At 43.7% G+C, this 17,182-nt stretch overlaps 2 protein-coding genes across 2 annotated transcripts in view; one reads left to right on the top strand and one right to left on the bottom strand.

Moving 5' to 3' along the window:
• The window catches only part of COLGALT2 (collagen beta(1-O)galactosyltransferase 2), a 53,672-nt gene extending 52,107 nt beyond the window's left edge, over positions 1-1,565 (bottom strand). The window contains exon 1 of the mRNA XM_062606268.1: positions 1,161-1,565. Within this exon, the coding sequence (XP_062462252.1) occupies positions 1,161-1,474 (314 nt within the window). The 5' untranslated portion in view covers positions 1,475-1,565. The remainder of the gene's footprint in view (positions 1-1,160) is intronic.
• A 4,062-nt stretch (positions 1,566-5,627) lies between these two features.
• TSEN15 (tRNA splicing endonuclease subunit 15) lies at positions 5,628-16,219 on the top strand. The gene is made up of 4 exons (XM_062606321.1): positions 5,628-5,933; positions 6,655-6,736; positions 7,936-8,071; positions 15,797-16,219. Exons 1-4 carry the CDS (start codon positions 5,643-5,645, stop codon positions 15,996-15,998), a joined length of 711 nt encoding a protein of 236 aa, XP_062462305.1. The 5' UTR covers positions 5,628-5,642; the 3' UTR covers positions 15,999-16,219.
• Positions 16,220-17,182: the final 963 nt, after the last annotated feature.

Below are 17,182 nucleotides of genomic sequence, written 5' to 3'. Positions count from 1 at the left end.
AGAAACATCTAATGCTGCCTGCTTAATGACACTTCAGTATCAGTGATAAGGGGCCTCCCCGCATTCCTTTATACAAAGTAAAACTGAACTTCAGTGACTTTTGAAGGTAACAGGAGTCTTCCCACTAACTTAAGTGAACTCTGGGTAAGGCTCTACAGTATCACTTCCTATTTTATACGATTACCACTCTTGGGTCTTCCTAATTAATTTCTGTTCCTCCAACATTTATGTCAGGTTGAAAGATGGTTTGTTTTGTTTTGTTTTTTTTTTCTTTTTACCCTTACATAAAGGCAGACTAACCAGCTCCCATATTGGTCTAATTTCTCCATCCCGACACACATTTGACTGCCACATCTGCCCCCATGCTGCGACTTCTGAATACATCTTTGAATCCATCTTTCAGACTACAGCTTTGCAACAATGCTCCTTTTCAATGCCCATCAGCACCTACTCAGCAGGGCTACCCTCCAGCCCTGGCAAACCCTCACCATCTCCCCACAAAGCCCGGTATTTACCAGCTAGGGAGCGAAACACCGCTCTCCCACCCCTGCTTTTCGCTTCGAGTCGCGAGTTCTTCGTGTCTGCGGATCTGGACAAATGCTAAAGCGATGAATACTCCCAGGCTTCAGGCCAGCTTCGCTCGTAAAACCTCAGCTCGCTATCACACTGCGTACCGCTGCAGCAAAGCCCTCCCTCCCCCCGCTGCCGTGATGCCGTGCGACCGTGTTCTCAGAACACGCGGGTCGTGGAGCCGCTCTCGGGAGGACCCGGCATCCCTCGCCCAGCTGCCGGGTGGGAGAGCTGTTTCCCGGCGTGCCAAAGACAAACGCCGGCTCTTTAGCTCCAACGGTGGGAGCTGCGCCCTCCGTGCCTCTGCCCCGGCTACCTGCGCTGCGCGGAGGCAGGACGGCCCTCTCTCCCGGTGGAGAGCGAGAGGGGACGCCCGGAGGAGCTGAGGCATCCGCTTCCCGCTTTTTCCGCACGGCAGTGCCTACGGCTCCCCGCAAAGCCCCCTCTCGCCGACTGGAGCGGGAGTCCCCCGCCAGGAACAAGCAGGGCTAGGGAAGCCGGGGCTCTACTCGCTCCCTGAGGGGCTGTAGGGTCCAGGCCACAGCCCTGCGCCGAGGTCCCTCAGCTTTGCTTCGCCCCCTTCCCCTTACCAGAGGGCTATCCTGTTCTTGGGGTAGTGCAGCCTCTCGATGCAGCCGAGGAAGTGAGGCAGGGTGTGCGCCGCGTTGCGGGCGATGATGGCCAGGAGCACGGTGGGCTTCTGCAGAGCCGACTCGGGCAGGGGCTGGGGCTGGGGCTGGGGCTCGGGCTCGGGCTCGGGCTCGGGCTCGGGCTGGGGCTCGGGCTCGGGGCTCGGTGGTGGCGGTGGCTCCGGGGGCAAGTTGGCCCCGCAGCCGCTCAGCAGCAGGAAAAGGAGGAGGAGGGTGAGGAGCCGGGGGTCGAGGGGCCCGGCGCACGCAGCCATGATGGGCGCGAGGAGCCGCGCCAGCAGTGCGGGATTGCCGCTGCAGCGCGCCCAGCACGGCGGGGAGGAACAGGAGGAGCAGCGTCGCCGCCTGCCCGCCCGCCCGCCCGGCCCCGCGCCCCTGAACCCGGCCCCGCGCCCCTGAACCCGGCCCTCGTGGCCAGCACAGCCCAGCGCTCCCCTCCCGGCACCGTACGGCCCTCCCTCCGCAGGCTGCAGGGGCGCTGAGTAGGAAGCGGGGCGCCGGGGGAGAGACCGGGTGAAGATCCTCTTCTCCCCTCTCCTCCAGGCAAGCCCAGCCGGTACGCACCTGCGCAAGTTCGGTCCGGTAAAAGTTGTGAAACCTGCATTTATCAACCGAGTTTTTAGGTTGGAAAGAGCCATTTGGCAGTTCCTGCTATAGCCTACCCTCCAAGCAAAGAGATCTCAGTTTGCTGCTTACGTGAAGATCTCACCCTCATCTTTCCCACCCATTAGGGATAGACTTTTTATGTCAAAAAGTATTTTGCAAATATCCCCAGGATGACAAAGCAGGCTCACACACCGTCAGCATTCTACACTGCAGGAGGGATGTGGAGGGTGCAGTTCTCCAGCTGGAATATTGCTGAAATTTTCACTGACTTGTCCACTATAGGAACGTTCCCATGAATGGAGCGACAGCAGTTAAACAACAAAATAAATAAAACACGTTACAGCAATTAAAATTATTGGGTCATGATCTTGAAAGGGGCATAGTAATCTCCGCTCTTTCAGAAGTTAATAGGATTTGGGCATGTTAAATCCTTTTCAGAATGAAATCTCTAATTAACTCTAAGGACCCCATCACAGTCTATCCGGTTTTTACTGTGAGTAAGTAGCTCCTGCAGCTTGCAAAGATTCACTTTAAGCAGGCAGCACTGTTGTCTGTGTGCTTGCAAGACTCAGAGGAAACATTTAGCAAACAGACAATTGTTTAGCAATTATCCCTGAATTCATTGTGAATTGTTTGCAGCCCAAGCAGCATATATATAGTTCATGTGTGCAGTGTTCTTTGTTTACAGAACATGATTTATCACCCACACCAAATTATATTGCCTCAGTTTCCTGACCAGATGACTCTCCACAAAACTAGTGCAAAAAGAAACTTCCCAGGAAAACAGTTAACTTCAATAAAAAATTTACAGAGGTCAAATCATCTGCACTAAAATTTGAGAAGCTTCTGTAATTTGTAAGCATCTTCCCCAACAATTAATGAAAATATGTTCCTCCAGTTTGCCCTTCACAACACCTTTATAATTTGTCCTTTTAGAATGATACATTAATGAGGCTTTTCTTTCATGGTTAATTTGCCACATGTTGCTTTTATGCTTGGATTCATTAACCAAATAGAAGGAGCAGCTTTGTAGTCTGTATGAAGTGATTAGGATTTTGCAGGAGCCAGCCAAATCCACACAATGCCACTGTCTCCCATGAGACCACTTGCATTTGGAGGATGGGGAGTAATGCTACTGAATTATGCTTGATGTGGAAGGCTGAGAGCTGTTTTTTTTCCACCGACATGGATCCAGGGATGTTTAAGCTGGGTCACAATCCCATTTTTAGGAGGTTGCGTGGCAGCTTTAGGAGAAACATTCACCTCCTGTAACACCTCTTTGCCATGACTCCTCTGAAGGTGCAGGTGCAACAGCACAGTCTGTGTACCGAGTGCTCCCCTCGCAGATGGGGGAATGTAGGCACAGCCTTCCCCTGTAGCCCAGAGCCACCGTGGCCAAGTCAGGGTCAGGGCCAAGCAGAGACTATTTCCCCCCAGAAACAAAGGAAGATGTGAGAGGCAGAGACTGCAGAGCCATGGCTCTCTCCTACATGCAAAGCAAAGTGTAAAGGTAAAGGTGCGATCCACACATTATTGCAATCAGCATGTTTACAGAAGTTTGAGCATGCTTTTAAGCTTGTGCAGCTCTTGATGTCTTCAGTGAAATCAAAAGTACCTTTGTGTCTTTTCAGACTATTCCCTTTTTTTTTTGTTTTGTGAGCGGCACCAGAACCGTAACAATTTGCTGGGGGCAAAGGCAATGCCTTCAGCAGCATCCTACAAATGGTAGTTTTCTGTTCAAAACAATGTTCCCCTCAGTCACACAACTCACTTTGCTGGCTGCTTCATACTGGTACACAAAAGAAAAAAATCTGGCCTTACCCAGGAAAGAGAACAGTAGATGCCTGAAACATGAGATGCCTCTCTATGCGTAAGAGAAAGGAGACAGTTCAGCTTAATTTCTTACTCCCAGCCACAGAGCATGGGTAAAAGTTAGGAAAGTTCAGGTAAACAGTTACCCTTACAATTCATGTCATTCTTATATCTATAAATGCATATATCTTTATGTGTATATACAAAGAAATCTATGCATTTTGACTTCTTCATCAGTGGCCAAAGTTATATCCTGTATTTTTTAAAGGCAACACTCAGTCCTGCTTTGACAGGACAATTAACTACTTTGTGGTGAAATATTCTAGCTTTGAAGAAGAAACAGCTTTTTGCAGATGTCACATAGAAATAAATTTAGGCCATTTTTTTCACCCTTCTCTAAATATCCGTGGCAAACAAGAGCAGTCCAGTTGTGAGAACTCTCTCTGGTAGTGGCATACTCTCTCTGGGAGAATTTGTTTGGCAGGTAACAAATTCTCTCAGAGGAAGTTTTCTTGTGATTTAGACTTGATTCCCATGCAGCAGAAAACAGAGGATCCATCTTTCTGATAAAGCATATCATATATATGGACCTACAAGAGTCTATAGAAAAGACTATCTCCTTTGCTGAAATCATAGAATGGTTTGAGTTGAAAGGGACTTTAAAGATCATCTAGTTCCAAGACCCTGCCATGAGCAGGGATACAATTCATAAACTATCCATCAGTGGCCCATCTTAGTCCAGGATATTTTGGTTCTTTTACAAGAAATTTGGCTCTTCCAGAAGGCTGACCTTTCAGCTAGGAAAGTAAGTCTTTCATGGGACAATTACGAGTATGATAAATGGGGAAATTCTCATCCACTGTGTCTGTGAAAAACAGCTCAGATGGCTGGTAGCACTGCACAGACCATGGAGGCTGCCATAACAGTCAGGTAGAAGGCAGTGGTCAGGAACAGAGGCAAACATTTGCTTCTTCACCTCTGACGACTCACATCCATGCAGTTCTTTTGCAGCATGAGTGCAGCAGCCAAGTGAAACACTGTTGCCCACTCTTCCATGAAAGTCTCAAAGACTTTTTTATTTATTTGTTTTATTTTTATTTTGTGCCCAGAGAATTGAAGTGCTGGCTACAAACTACTCACCAAATTAATGTACTCAATACATGGAGATCAATTTTCATTGATGCTTTATTATATAATAATCATTAAGCCTATAAAGAAGATGAGGTAAAGGCAACACTGATAACTTTTTACTAGGACCTGCATCAATGTGATCATCTCAAGATCATACTTCGTGTTTCCTCTAATCAGTGTAGATGTTTTGCGTTTTCCAGCATGAGCCAGATTTTCCTTAGGGTGGCCTCATCAAGAACAGGCACAGCATACAAGCAAGGGCTTTGGAGTCTCTCATCTAATGTTACAATATGATCTGTTGTATATGTCTGTTAAAGACAGCACACAGTGTTTTGGGTTTGGTGTTTTTTTTTTTGGGGGGGGGGTGGGGGTGGGGGGGGGTGGGATGTGTTCATGGACACAAGCTTGAAGCTATTCAAAATGCTGTAAAGACAGGCTGACTTCATTTAAGCCAGTGTTTGAAATTTATCGAAAGAGGTGCCAAGCAGATGGAGCTGGTAAGCCAGTCCTGCGATACTGCAAACTATATTCATGTTGGAAGTCAGAGATATTTCTAACTAAAGCAGTCCAAGATGCTGTGAGTAACAATAGCTTGAATATAAATCTCTTAACCAGTCTGTAAAAACTCTGGAAACCATACATTAATACCATGTTTTTGCTTTTGTTTCTGTTTTACTCTTCTCCCTTCACATTTTCTGTCTAGGTATCTCTCTCTCTCTTTCCAAGGGGACTTCCACTAATGTTACATGAAGGAATAATATTGCCTCCTTGCAAAATAATATACTTGTGATTAGAAAAAGGGACTGCCAAAGGACATACTGTGATAAGGTATATGTGTCAGTCTGGCCGTAAACAGCGTTTAAATAGGGCTTAATGCAGCGCTTCTGGCCGTGGAGGAAGACTCTCGGCTCCGAGGATGGGGGACGCAGCGGAACAAAGTGGAGGCGGAACGGGAGCAGCGCAGGCTGTCGGGGAGTGCAAGGCTGCGTGGCGCTGTCCGGAGCCCAATTGTGTTGCACCGGGGAGAGCATGGAGCTGCCGGCCGGCTCGGCCGAGGGGAGCTGCGGCCTGTCGGGGAGCACCTCCGCCCGCACGCAGGAGCCGGGGGACGAGGGCGGCTGGGCCGAGGGGGCCGGCGGAAACTGGATGGCGACTCACCCCACGGTGGGCATGTGGGCTGCGCTGGGGCTGCGGAGCGCTTCGGTCCTCCATGCCCGGGCGCTGACGGGAGGTGGGGGGTCCTCAGTCACGCGGGGTGGGCGTCCCGCTTTCCTGCCAAGGCCCGTTGCTCCGGCTCCTGATTCCCTCCACCATGGCTTTGAGGGGCACCTCACGTAGGTGATGGCAGGAGGAGATGTTAATGTATCGTGTTTGGTTGTATTGAGCCTGTTGAGGGGTCTCGGCTCCCGGCCCGTGAGGAGTACCGGTGGGGTTGTTGCGGAATGCCACTTGAGGTAGAGAATGAGGTTGTAAATGCTGAAACTGCACCTGGAAAACACAACCGTCCTAAACTTTTACTGCCTCTTAATTGTTAGTATACTGAACACATTTGAAAACAGTGTTTAATTTGGCTGTCATCCTGTGTTGGTGTGCTGTAGCAAAAATAGGTAAAATTCATAGCCCTTCTCCACAAAGCTAGGTCTGTTCCAGAAATAGTTGTGATTCTTTATTTTTATTTGGCTTGCTTTCTTAAGCACCGAAATAGGAGGAATGTGGAAAAACCCAGCTTGTCAGAAAACAAGTCCTGCTTTTTAATTGCTGTTGTTCCTTAAAGCTGGCTTCAGATTTCAGTGGCTTAGACAGCTCTACAAATTCTGGGTTTGGACTGTGCATTCTTAATATAACTTCTGCTTTCCTTCACCAACATTACTTTTTTGGGTTTCAGCTCACAGAAATGATGTCTCTCGATATATCTGACAGTTCTCAAATCTATGCTGCATTTGTGGTTTACTTGGACCTCTTAGAAGGTAATTCAGTGAATAAATTTTTTTTTGCCTTTAGGTGCTGTTGAAGTTTGTCCACTGTCAGGACCTTTCCTACAAAGTCTTTGGTGTTATTTTTGAAACTTAGTGGTGATGGCTACCTAAGAAACAGTATTTTGGCATTGAGGATTTCTATCCTGTACCCATCTGGAGCCTTTAAGAAGATGAGGGCCCATTCTCTTCCAGGCAAAGACACTCTGCATGGAAAAAAAAAAAAAATCAGAAGAAGAGTAGGGGAAGGAAAAGGAACATGGAAAAGTGAAGTTGCAAGTTTAGTGGTTGTGCTGGTAATAGAGTCCTTATTTGTAGATTAATGTCGAAGTTACTAAGTCAGTGTTTTAGCAACTGGGTGTTGTATGCTGCCCTGATTATGATGCTGTTTTCTGGAGAGGGTAAGGATTCCTTTAACAATATCATTTAGCAGTCTGGTGGCAGTAATTATGACAAATGCAGTGTAGTGTTCTGGTGTCTTGTAGGAGTGGAGCAGAGTTACTTGGTATATGAACTTCTGCCTGCAATTCTGCCAGGTTGGCTTTATTGAAAAGGGACTATGTGTAGGCAGGCAGCCAGCCTAATAAAAATATTTTGTTTTCTTTTGAAGGCTGGTGGTTCTCAAGGTTAGGGAAGGGAGGGATTTTACAGACCAGAAAGCACTGTGTCTGTTACTGTTATACCTCTGAAGAAAGCGCCTCAATAACCAAGAGAAGGCTCCTATAATTCTGCAGCAAAAAACTTTCAGACTTACCCCTTCAACCATAAGGGAAGAACTGTGTGTTACCGTTAATCATGCTTTTAGCACCTGCTCCTTCACAGTTTTAGGGTACTGATAAAGTCCAAATTTGGATTGCAGTTTTATGCTGCAGATGACTAAAGCTGTGTGGTTTTTATCTTCTTTTTGCCTTTTTGAAGCAAAGCTTTGTCAGACAGATCCCTACTCACCATGAAAAAGTGTAGCTCTAGAGTAAGCAGACGAATACTGTTCCCCTGGGTTTCTTTAACAGCACTGTGTCTCAGAAGGCAAGCTTGATGGTTCCAGAGGGCAGTTGTCTCTCATGAGAAATCTCCTGTGAGGGGAGGGAGGGAAACAGTCCTAGATGTTAACTTAAATACCAAATTGGATATTTGAATGATTAAAACTTGTGTTTTGTGTTCCGGTCCTTCTCACTGATGATGAACCTTTTTAGGGAGAAACTGGCATGAAGTGAGTTATGTTGGAGTAGCAGAACTGCAGCTCGTATGTTTACATGCACGTGAAAAAGAACAGGACAGTCTCCAAGTGATGGTGCCGATACCTGTGCATGTATTATTGAGCCATGAGAGGTAAGGATGTGGTCAGTGTTTGGTTCACATTATCAGTAAGGTATTTAATAGGCTGCTGATGACTTGGTCAAAAGGGGATGGGGGAGAAGACAAAGGAGTGTCAGAGGAAAGCAATACCTCAGCCTGTGAGCAGTGTTGTTTTTTTGGGTGCTGCAAGCATACACGCAAAGTTGAGATTTCTTTAGTTTTCTAAGCTGTGTCAGTCTCTGCTTTTCCCTCTCTGAAAGTGGTATGCCATTGATGTCAGCTTCCCACAGCAACTGACTCCTGCTGATAAACACTTCATGTTGTTTAGAAGTTGCATACGCTTTAGGAGATAACAATGGATGTAAAAGTATGTGTTTGAGAGACAGGGTTAGAACATAAGACCTTCACAGCTTATGTTTTGAACATTCTTGTGTTGCTTTTATGTAGTCTGGAAAAATCTAGCAATGCTTTTTTATGTTACTGGGCTTTAAAGTATTTAAGAAGAAAGGTCCAGGAGAATTTCTGTCTGAAAATAAATCTTTTTTTTTTTTTTTTTTAGTCATTTAATCTATGGATAAGCCTGGTGTGTTTGGTTTGGTCTGCTTTTTGTTTTGAAAGTATAATTTGGCTGCTTCCAACTGTAAATTCCTTTTACTTACCCAGAGTTTAATGTATAACTATCCCTTGAGCTATGATTTTTATACTTGCTTTCCTGACATATGCAAGACTAAGTAATTCTCAAGCAGAGGACAGCTAACCTATGACTTTGTGATATTGCAGATGTTTGCAGCCTAGAGAAATTCCACTTGAGTAATTTTACAGTATGTTTTAGCTGGCCCTTAGAACAGCCTCAAACACACAGTGTTGTTTACTCTCTGATAATGGCTGCCTTCTTTTGCTGGTATTTGCCATTCTTTCCTAGGATGTCTCTGAAGACCTCAACTATTTCAGCTGCATCATATGGTATTACATTTTTCAGTTTCCTCTGTTCATTCTCTTGCTAGGACCATGTGCTCAGGGCTGGCTTTACAGATCTTGCTAGTGTTTGCTGTTTCCTCTTGCTGTGTGGGCAGCAGCCTGACATAGTAGTAGGTAGCTAGTGAATTGCACTTAGCAGACTTGTGTGCACTCTAGGAATGATGTTTTAGGCATGCTATGGTTTTTGCTTTTTTTTCTTTTTAAGGTTTTTAGTAGTGACAGATGAGCCCCTTGCGAACAGGCTTCCATCTTCATTCTGTTGCATATTTTTCCTAAGTGCGTACTTGTGAGGGGGAAGAAAATAACTTACTAGATATTGATGGATTTGAGTACTATATGTGCTGAAAAAATGTTTCATTTGCAAGTATTGGTCAATCGCTCCTGGGGGCTTGGTCTGAAAGAGAAATACGGTGTGTTCTCCACAACAGAGGAAAGCTGCTGAGAGGTCTTGCAGGATGGAATGCTGAGTGCCTCTCTGCAAGAAGCAGATCACTGTGTGTGAAAAGGACACGCTGCTATTCACAGTTCGGACTAGATTTTAGGTGGGAAAAGAAGGCATCAAATTAGGATATGGGATCTTTGAGAAATTGCGTCTATGTGCTGAGCTGCTATGCCTGTTTAATGTAAGAGGTTTTCACCTAGGTTGGAGACTTTGATTCCTGTCATTGGATCAATGCCAGCAAATATGTTCTAGTTGGCTTTTAATGACAGTGAGAGATTGCACTGCATGTATGTCCTATCTTTTACTGTTTCATTGGAGCTTTTCATTTGGAGCCTCTGAACTTGTTTGTACTGTGGTGATACTGTTTGCTCTGCTTCTGGCACCAGTGCAGATGGAATCCATTACTGGAAGGATGTGTGTTAGAGAAGCAAAAAGTGAATGTATCACATTGACTGAAAGTACAGTTTGTGACTAGGTTTGGGTACAGACCAAATACACAGAGCATATTGTCACTAAACAAAGCTGAATACTGGGCTGTAATGCCAGCTGAATCCATTAAAGCCTGTATGTGTTCGATAACCATAGGTGGTGTCAGACAGGAAGATTATATATGCTTATATTGTATTATTATGCTTGTGTTATTAAACAAGCATGTGCATATGTATGCTTGGCATTTCATTAGTGCTGATGCAAAGAGACCTGGTCTGTCCTTGTAGGGAAAGACCAGCATCAACTCCTCAGCTCCTTTGCTGGAACAGTAGGCAAAAACCAGGGGGTGTAGACAGTAGCTAGCTCAAAGCTGCATAGCACAGAGGGCGGCCATTAAAAAGGCATCCTACAGAAGGAGTTGGAGGCAGTATTACAGTACTGCTGCTTCTTTGTTTTGACAGTGATGAGTGTTTTGTTGTGATTATTGATAGCAGGAGGCTTGTTAGGTATCTGATGTCTTAAATGATAACTTTCTCATTTGACTTCCCAAGCTATAGATAGACAGAAAAGCTTTTCTACTTGGGTGCTTTGCTGTTTTGTTCAAAGCAATGCTTCAGGGTTTTGTGTTACTTGCTAAAGGTGTAGAGGAAGAGGTATGAGTACAGGTGAATGCAGCTCACTTTCTATTGAAAGTAAACCATTGAAGGGGCTTAGGAAGGTGAAAACATCCTGTCCTTATTGCTAGGCCTGGAAATGTCCTAACTGCAAAAGCAGCTAGCAAATGGCAGCATTTATGGACAGCATTTCCTTGCTTAACCAGTAAGACCTGGGTCTGCAAGGGTGGTTTTCCTCTCAAAGCCACTTCAGCCAAGCTCTGCCTTCCCAGGTGTCTCATGAAGATTCCTACTTGGCTGATGCTCAGAGGATAGTGTCCTTAGAAGGCCATAGTAAAGTTGCTGTAGAAATCACCAGCAAGACACCTAAGCAAGTGATGAGCACCCTAGCCTATTATAAGGTTTCATCATGTCCACTTTATGCATGACAATTAACTGCTTAAAGCAAAAGCTGTTCCGCTACTAAGCTTACTGTCTGCTTCTACAAACAGCTTGCTGAAAGTTGATCATCCTGCCCTGCCAGTGTAAAGCTGCACTGAATCACAAAATTATGGGGTCTGGAGCAAAGTGACCACCAGTGTCAGTGGTAGTCTCACACAGTCTGAGAAATGGCTTCATGGTGTGCATGCGTGCTCTTAGAAAGATGATTGCTGAATCTTCTGTAAATAAAGACCTGGAGAATAAGATGCAACTTCTGTTTATCTTGGATCACTGACAACCACACACAGCTGGCTAAGGTTTGGAGAACCTTGTGTTTGTATGCCTTTGAATTTAGAAGTGATTCATACTTGGGGAGGAATTTGTCAGTCCATTGGCTGAGACATCTTTGCTGCTAACTGTTGCAGATGACACTTTAGTACACACCAGGTACCCAATTGTCAGTACATTCCAGAGTTGTAGCTCCTCAAATCGGAGGGAGCAGTTAGTCCTGCTTCAGAGCTAGCAGCAGTGACTTGCATAAACGAAGCTCAGCAAGTGTAGGAGAACAGTGTTGACAGCTGGATTTTCTAGATAGTGTCGAAAGCCTTGTGGCTTTCCAGGGACCCTTCCAAGAACCAGGGACTTAGATGCTGGATCTGATGGAGTTATGTGTTGTCTGTCCTAGACAAATAACATTGTCCAAGCAAAATGCTACTAATAACACATCAGATTAAATGCTATGTCACTGCCCTGTTTCTATTTAGTACAGAATTGCTGGAAATGAAGGATAAAGTCAGTTGCATGAGGTTATGGAGACTGCAAAGTTTGGTTTAGGCTAAGAAGGAAAGGGTTATTTCATTAAAATGGTAATTTTAGAAAAGGAATACATAAATGCTTCAATTTTAAAGCTGAGAAACATTCTTAGAAGCAAATCTGAGGACCAGAAGTGATTTATCCTCTTTTAAATTTGTAGTTTGTGAAACAGATCGTCCTCTAATCTGAAGTGGTTTTGCTTGTAAGAAGTACTGTTACTTTAAATGCACTGCAAGTGTGCCATGCATCATCTTCATTTTTGTCAGTAACTCTTCTGCTATAAGCATCACTTGAGTTTACTCATACAGCAAATCACACATTGCAAATGCAATTAATTGGTTTTAAATGCAAACTCTTCATTAATAGTTTAAAAGTGATTGTTGTGGCTCATACAGCTGAGTTGGTTATGCAGTGTTATGATTGAACATCCTACAGCTGGTGTGTCTTGTAGAGCTTTGCTGAATTCTGATTCCTCCCTTTTGCATGCTTTGTTTTGTTCTTCAGTTTCCATGAAAAAAAAAAATTATGTTCCCTGGGGTTTCAGTTCCTTTTCCTGACCGATGAGGCACATAGTGTAAATAGACAGCAAAGACAAGACTTTCTCCCACCACCACATGATACATTGTATCTCAATGTATCTTGATGATACAATGTATCTCAATGATACCACATGATACAATGTATCTCAAGGCACTAAGCTAATATTGTTGCCTGCCCTGCCGCTAGGTCCGGAATAGTGGCGAGCCATGCTGTGCTGGTTTAATACTGTTGGCTAAATTCAAGGTATTGTGCTTTATGGGAGGTTTCTTCTACCTTGGTTCTGTTGTCATGAGGCTTATTCAAAAAAGTCAGGTACAGTGGTGCACACTGATGCACAGGGTAATGATCTCTGTGTAGTGGTACAGAGACCAATTTGTGCTAACTCTCCAGCCCTGCCTTGTATGGAGGAGAGGGAGCTGTTTGGGCGGGCCAAGCCTGCAATGAATTATTCATCCAAGTATAAAGGGCAGATTGAAAGCTGTTGGCTTTTTTGGTATGGAAGGCAGTAGTTCCATTTCAGTTTAATGAAGCTCTATGTAACCACTATAAAACATCTCTGAGCGTTCAGTTTTATTGCTGCTTCTCAGAGGGGCTTGCATGGGACAAACCACTGAAATACTCTTGGTTTTTTGTTTTTGGTTTTTTATTTTTTTTTTTTTTTTTTTTTCCTTTTTGGATACAAGTTAAAACCTCAAGCTACAGCTGAAGTTCACCAGTCATATACCTGTTTCTTTCTCTGGAATGAGATGTTATTTTGTTAGGAGTGGATCAGTAGGAAAGACTGTACGGATTTCTGATGTGTGTTGAAGGCCTAGGTACTTGTACAAAAGTCTTTTATGAATAAAAGAAGATAGTGAGAGATGGAAAATTCCTCTCTTGGATGGACACCTTCCACTAGACCAGGTTGCTCAAAGTCCCATCCAGCCTGGCCTTGAGTACTGCCAGGGACAGGGCAGCCATAACTTTTCTGGGTAACCTTTGCCAGTGCCTCACCAGCCTCACAGTACAGAATATCTTCCTAATATCTAATCTAAATCTACCCTTTTTCAGTATAAAGCCATTTCTCTTTGCATTCCTTTGAATTTCAGTGGGCCAAGAACACTTCTTACTACTTTCCCCCCTCCATAGACAGTGATAGATAGTCAAAAGGATTAAAAGAACTATACATTTCCTGTAATATTTCATCTTTCTGTTTGTGGCAGGTAGCAAGTGCAGTGAAATTGGCAGAAACCCAGATGTTCTCTGACTTCTTCTTTGAAATGTCTGCTGCTGCAGAGAAACTGAACACGCTGGATGCAGAGACTAACAGTGATGCCTTCAGGGAAGGAGAGGAAACACAGGCATCTGATACAGACTTCCTGAATTCTGAAGCTTGTTATTTTAAAAGATACCCTCTCACTGATCTGCAGATGTTCAGCACTGCATTATGGCTAGTTGTGGTATGCATGAATGGGAGCTCTTGTTTTGGGGCTGCCTGTATTGAGAAAAGTGGCAAGAGGAGAAATTTGCATTTACAGTTCTAATTCTTTATGTCAATAGAGGCTGATTCCAATTGTGCAGTGAAAAGCATTGGGCTCTGTAGATAGTAGTGTTAGAAGATCATCCTGAGGCAATGGCCTAAGTCTTTGTGCTCTTTATATAAATCCTGAAACTCAGTATCCTGAAAAGTAAGTTAAGCATGTGAAGAAATGTCAGTTTGTTGTCAGGATGTGGCCAGTTTTGGGATCATGGTGTATCTTCTAAGTCTGAATGCATAATGGGGGGAAATAAAGGTTCAGATATCTGTGCTTGGCAGTATAAGAAGAAATTATGGGTGGTAGAAAATCTAGAACTAAGACCTCACTGTAACATCTGTCCCACTGATATACTAGGAGGAGAAATGGTGACAGTTACTAAAGAAAATAGGAAGGAGCTTCTGCCCTGGCTAACAGGTGAATAAAGGCCTCTGACCGAGTCTGCTTCCAGATACAGGACTGTCCACATTTAAAATAAGTTTGGTTTCACTGGGTCTCAATCTCTCCTGGGTAGTTGTGCCCTTCTATTTGGCTTTTTATTGTCAGTTCTAATTTGCATTCCCAGGACAGATGTTAATATCTGCTGCTTCATAAAAGCCATGTATAGTTCTTTCCTCAGAGTCTCTGCCAGTAGCAGTATGAGCCTCTTGCAGGTGTCTCTTTTCTGTCAGTGGCCAATACAGTATCTTTTGTTCTCTTGTTATGAATGTGCTCATGGTTGGAGAACCAGAGTATGGCTTTTCACAGCCTTAGTATCTGTTGCATGAAATAACTAATTATGTTGTATTGCCTTGCTTGCATTATATATGGGCCAGTGGTGAAAGCAAAAGAAAAGGCACTTCTGAATTTAGCCAAGCTGAATTATGAACAGTTCAGAACACAGATGGATACTTAAGGGGGTCATGGGCTTAATAGCACAGTCTTTCCAGGTTGCTGCTTATTCTCTGCCACTTTTCATTTGGCTTTTATTAAGGGATCAGAGAAGTTTCAAAGGAAGATAATGATTAAAGTTTGAAAGCTGGTGCATTTAGAAAGAGCCTTATTTTCAGCTACAGTGCCCAGCTTCAGAAATGCATGTTTTATGGTGAGTGAGATCTTAGGGGTGTGAAGTGAGTGGAGATTTCTGTTTTAATTTTCCCACACACACTGCATAGCTGACCTCTCCGCAGACTGTAAACTGTCCTGGCAATATCAGATGAGCCCTCTTGCACCTGATCTTGAGCGCAAGGAGAAAGCTCCCTGTGGAAATGCTTGTGATGGCGAGTGTCATTGTTCTGCCTCTGGACACTGTGCTCCTGCAGTACTTGCTCAAACAGTAGACTCTGGGAAGAAGTGTTGTTCTCAGCTCTGTACTGAAAAGTAACTGACATGTTATTCTTAAAATAAGCTGAACAGGAAAAATGCTTAACTTTGTCTTGAATTTTTAAGGATGACATTATTTATGTGACTGTTTTGAAGAAGTCTTGTGGCTTCTAGTCTAGACAGGGAAGTAGAGAAACCTGGCTTCAGTTCCTGGGTCTTCCACAATCTGGCACAGAAGTGTGGCACAGACTGGAAGACTTACTTCTGCAAATAGAACAAGTCTTAATTATTTTGTCCTCTAACTGAACACCATGTGTTAGTCAACTAGATTTTTTTTTTAACTTTTTTTTTTTTTAATCTAATGAAAACAAGGCCATTAATGATTGTCCTGCTTTGATTGTGGTAGTTGAAGAATGGTTGAGGCATGTGCACAATAGTATAGCTAAGCAAAGCTTAGAAGCATGTGTTATTTCCAGCAGAGATGTATGTAACTGAGTACATTTTTATAAGATTATTTGTAATTTGATTTTGTTGCTTGATTATACAACTTTGGATTTTTATTAGAATAGATATTATACTTTCTTTTGTGAAGACAAATTTGCAGAATAAACCCGAGCTGAATAAAAATAGCAGTAGTGCACTTCTACTGTTGTGCCTTCCTTGGGTGGCTGTGGGCTCCTTTCTAACGGATTGTTTCTTCTTCTAGGATGAGAGAGATCATGAAGAAAGCATCACTCCCACAGGATGATCCTGACACCCCGCTGTCAGTTACTTTGGCCATAGTTGAATCAGATTCCACAGCAGTCTATTATAAAATGACTGATGGCTTTGTACTACCAGATCCTCCTGACTATACTGAAGATACGGACAATAAACAGTGCAGAAAGAAAAGAAAGCTTTTGAAGTGATTAAGACAAACACTTTTCTTGAGCTACTGTCCTCAAACATAAACAAATCCAGGAACTTATGTATGTAAATAAGTTGTGCGCTAAAGTCTGCCTTCTGCATATCAAGCATCTTTTCAGGGAGAACAGAGGCTTGTGCAGCTGAACTGTAATGAAATGCCATTTAAAGTATGAAATGAGTCATGCTTTGTGACTAATAAATATACTTGTGAGATGTTTCCAAAGCTAGTCTCTTCTTTGTATCTGGTCAGGTGCATAACAGAATAAACACATCCTTACCCATATTGTAAGTATTTGTTAAACGTAAATCTTAAAGGGTTTCTGGTGAAAGTACTGATACCAAGTTAAGGGCATTGGAGTTTACATATTGTCTTTGTCTTAACACTGTCAGAAGCGCTCATGCCTACCTCCCAGCTTACATTTCTGAGCACTTACTTTCTTTGCTTTTGGAGAAAAGACTTTTCCACAGAAATACCTTATTTTAAAACTTCCTCTGCAAAGGGAAAATATATAGCAATAAGAGAGGCTACTAGAATAAAGCATAGGCTAGTAAAAGAGGGGTCCCTGGATCTGCCTGAAGTACCTGTGAGCAGAGGCCAGCCCTTCACATGGTGGTAGGTTATGACTAGATCAACCACACCTCGAAGTGGTGATCCAGGGTAGTGTTACCTATGTAGCTGGATGCACACCATGATAAAGGTCATGATCCAGAAGCACCATTAAGCACTTGTTTCACATACAGTGTTGGACAATTGTCTAAGAACCAAAAGCGCACTGTGTTTACATCCCAGTGTGATGAAGTTGCCTAAATGATGACCTGTCCTCCTCTGGGATTTCCTGTCTGAAATAGCTTCAGTATGCTTTTAGTGCTTCACTGTGATGTTAGTGCTTAAACGTCTCTGAAGAGGAGCATGACAATGGGGCTTGTTTTTATCTGTTGCCAAAGTATGTCATCGTCTGCGCTATGTGGGAACGCTAGTTCCCTGCTTCATGAAGCAGCAGGTTTCTGAACCCATTGTAATTTCTAGGATTTCCTTTTTTTTTTTCTTAATTATTTTTTTCTTAGACATAGCTGGTGCACATTAAACTGGCTACCCAAGAGATGCTTCAGCTAGGAGTAAGTTAATAGGTAAAAAAACAACTTGAAGTTTCTTCTACAGGGTTTTTCCATGTCTTTCACAGAAGTC

The sequence above is a fragment of the Pezoporus occidentalis genome, unplaced genomic scaffold (assembly GCF_034315485.1).
Source record: "Pezoporus occidentalis ecotype Australia unplaced genomic scaffold, CSIRO_AGI_Poc_V1 ctg95, whole genome shotgun sequence".
NCBI classification, from domain to species: domain Eukaryota; kingdom Metazoa; phylum Chordata; class Aves; order Psittaciformes; family Psittacidae; genus Pezoporus; species Pezoporus occidentalis.
Note: the sequence above shows the minus strand (reverse complement) of the source record. Positions and strands in the feature narration are given on the sequence as shown.

Coding starts and splice junctions, on each gene's coding strand:
- TSEN15 (XM_062606321.1), top strand. CDS start 5,643: ATGCAGCGCTTCTGGCCGTGGAGGAAGACTCTCGGCTCCGAGGATGGG. Junction 5,934..6,654: donor GGATGGCGACTCACCCCACG/GTGGGCATGTGG, acceptor TTTGGGTTTCAG/CTCACAGAAATGATGTCTCT. Junction 8,072..15,796: donor GTATTATTGAGCCATGAGAG/GTAAGGATGTGG, acceptor TTCTTCTTCTAG/GATGAGAGAGATCATGAAGA.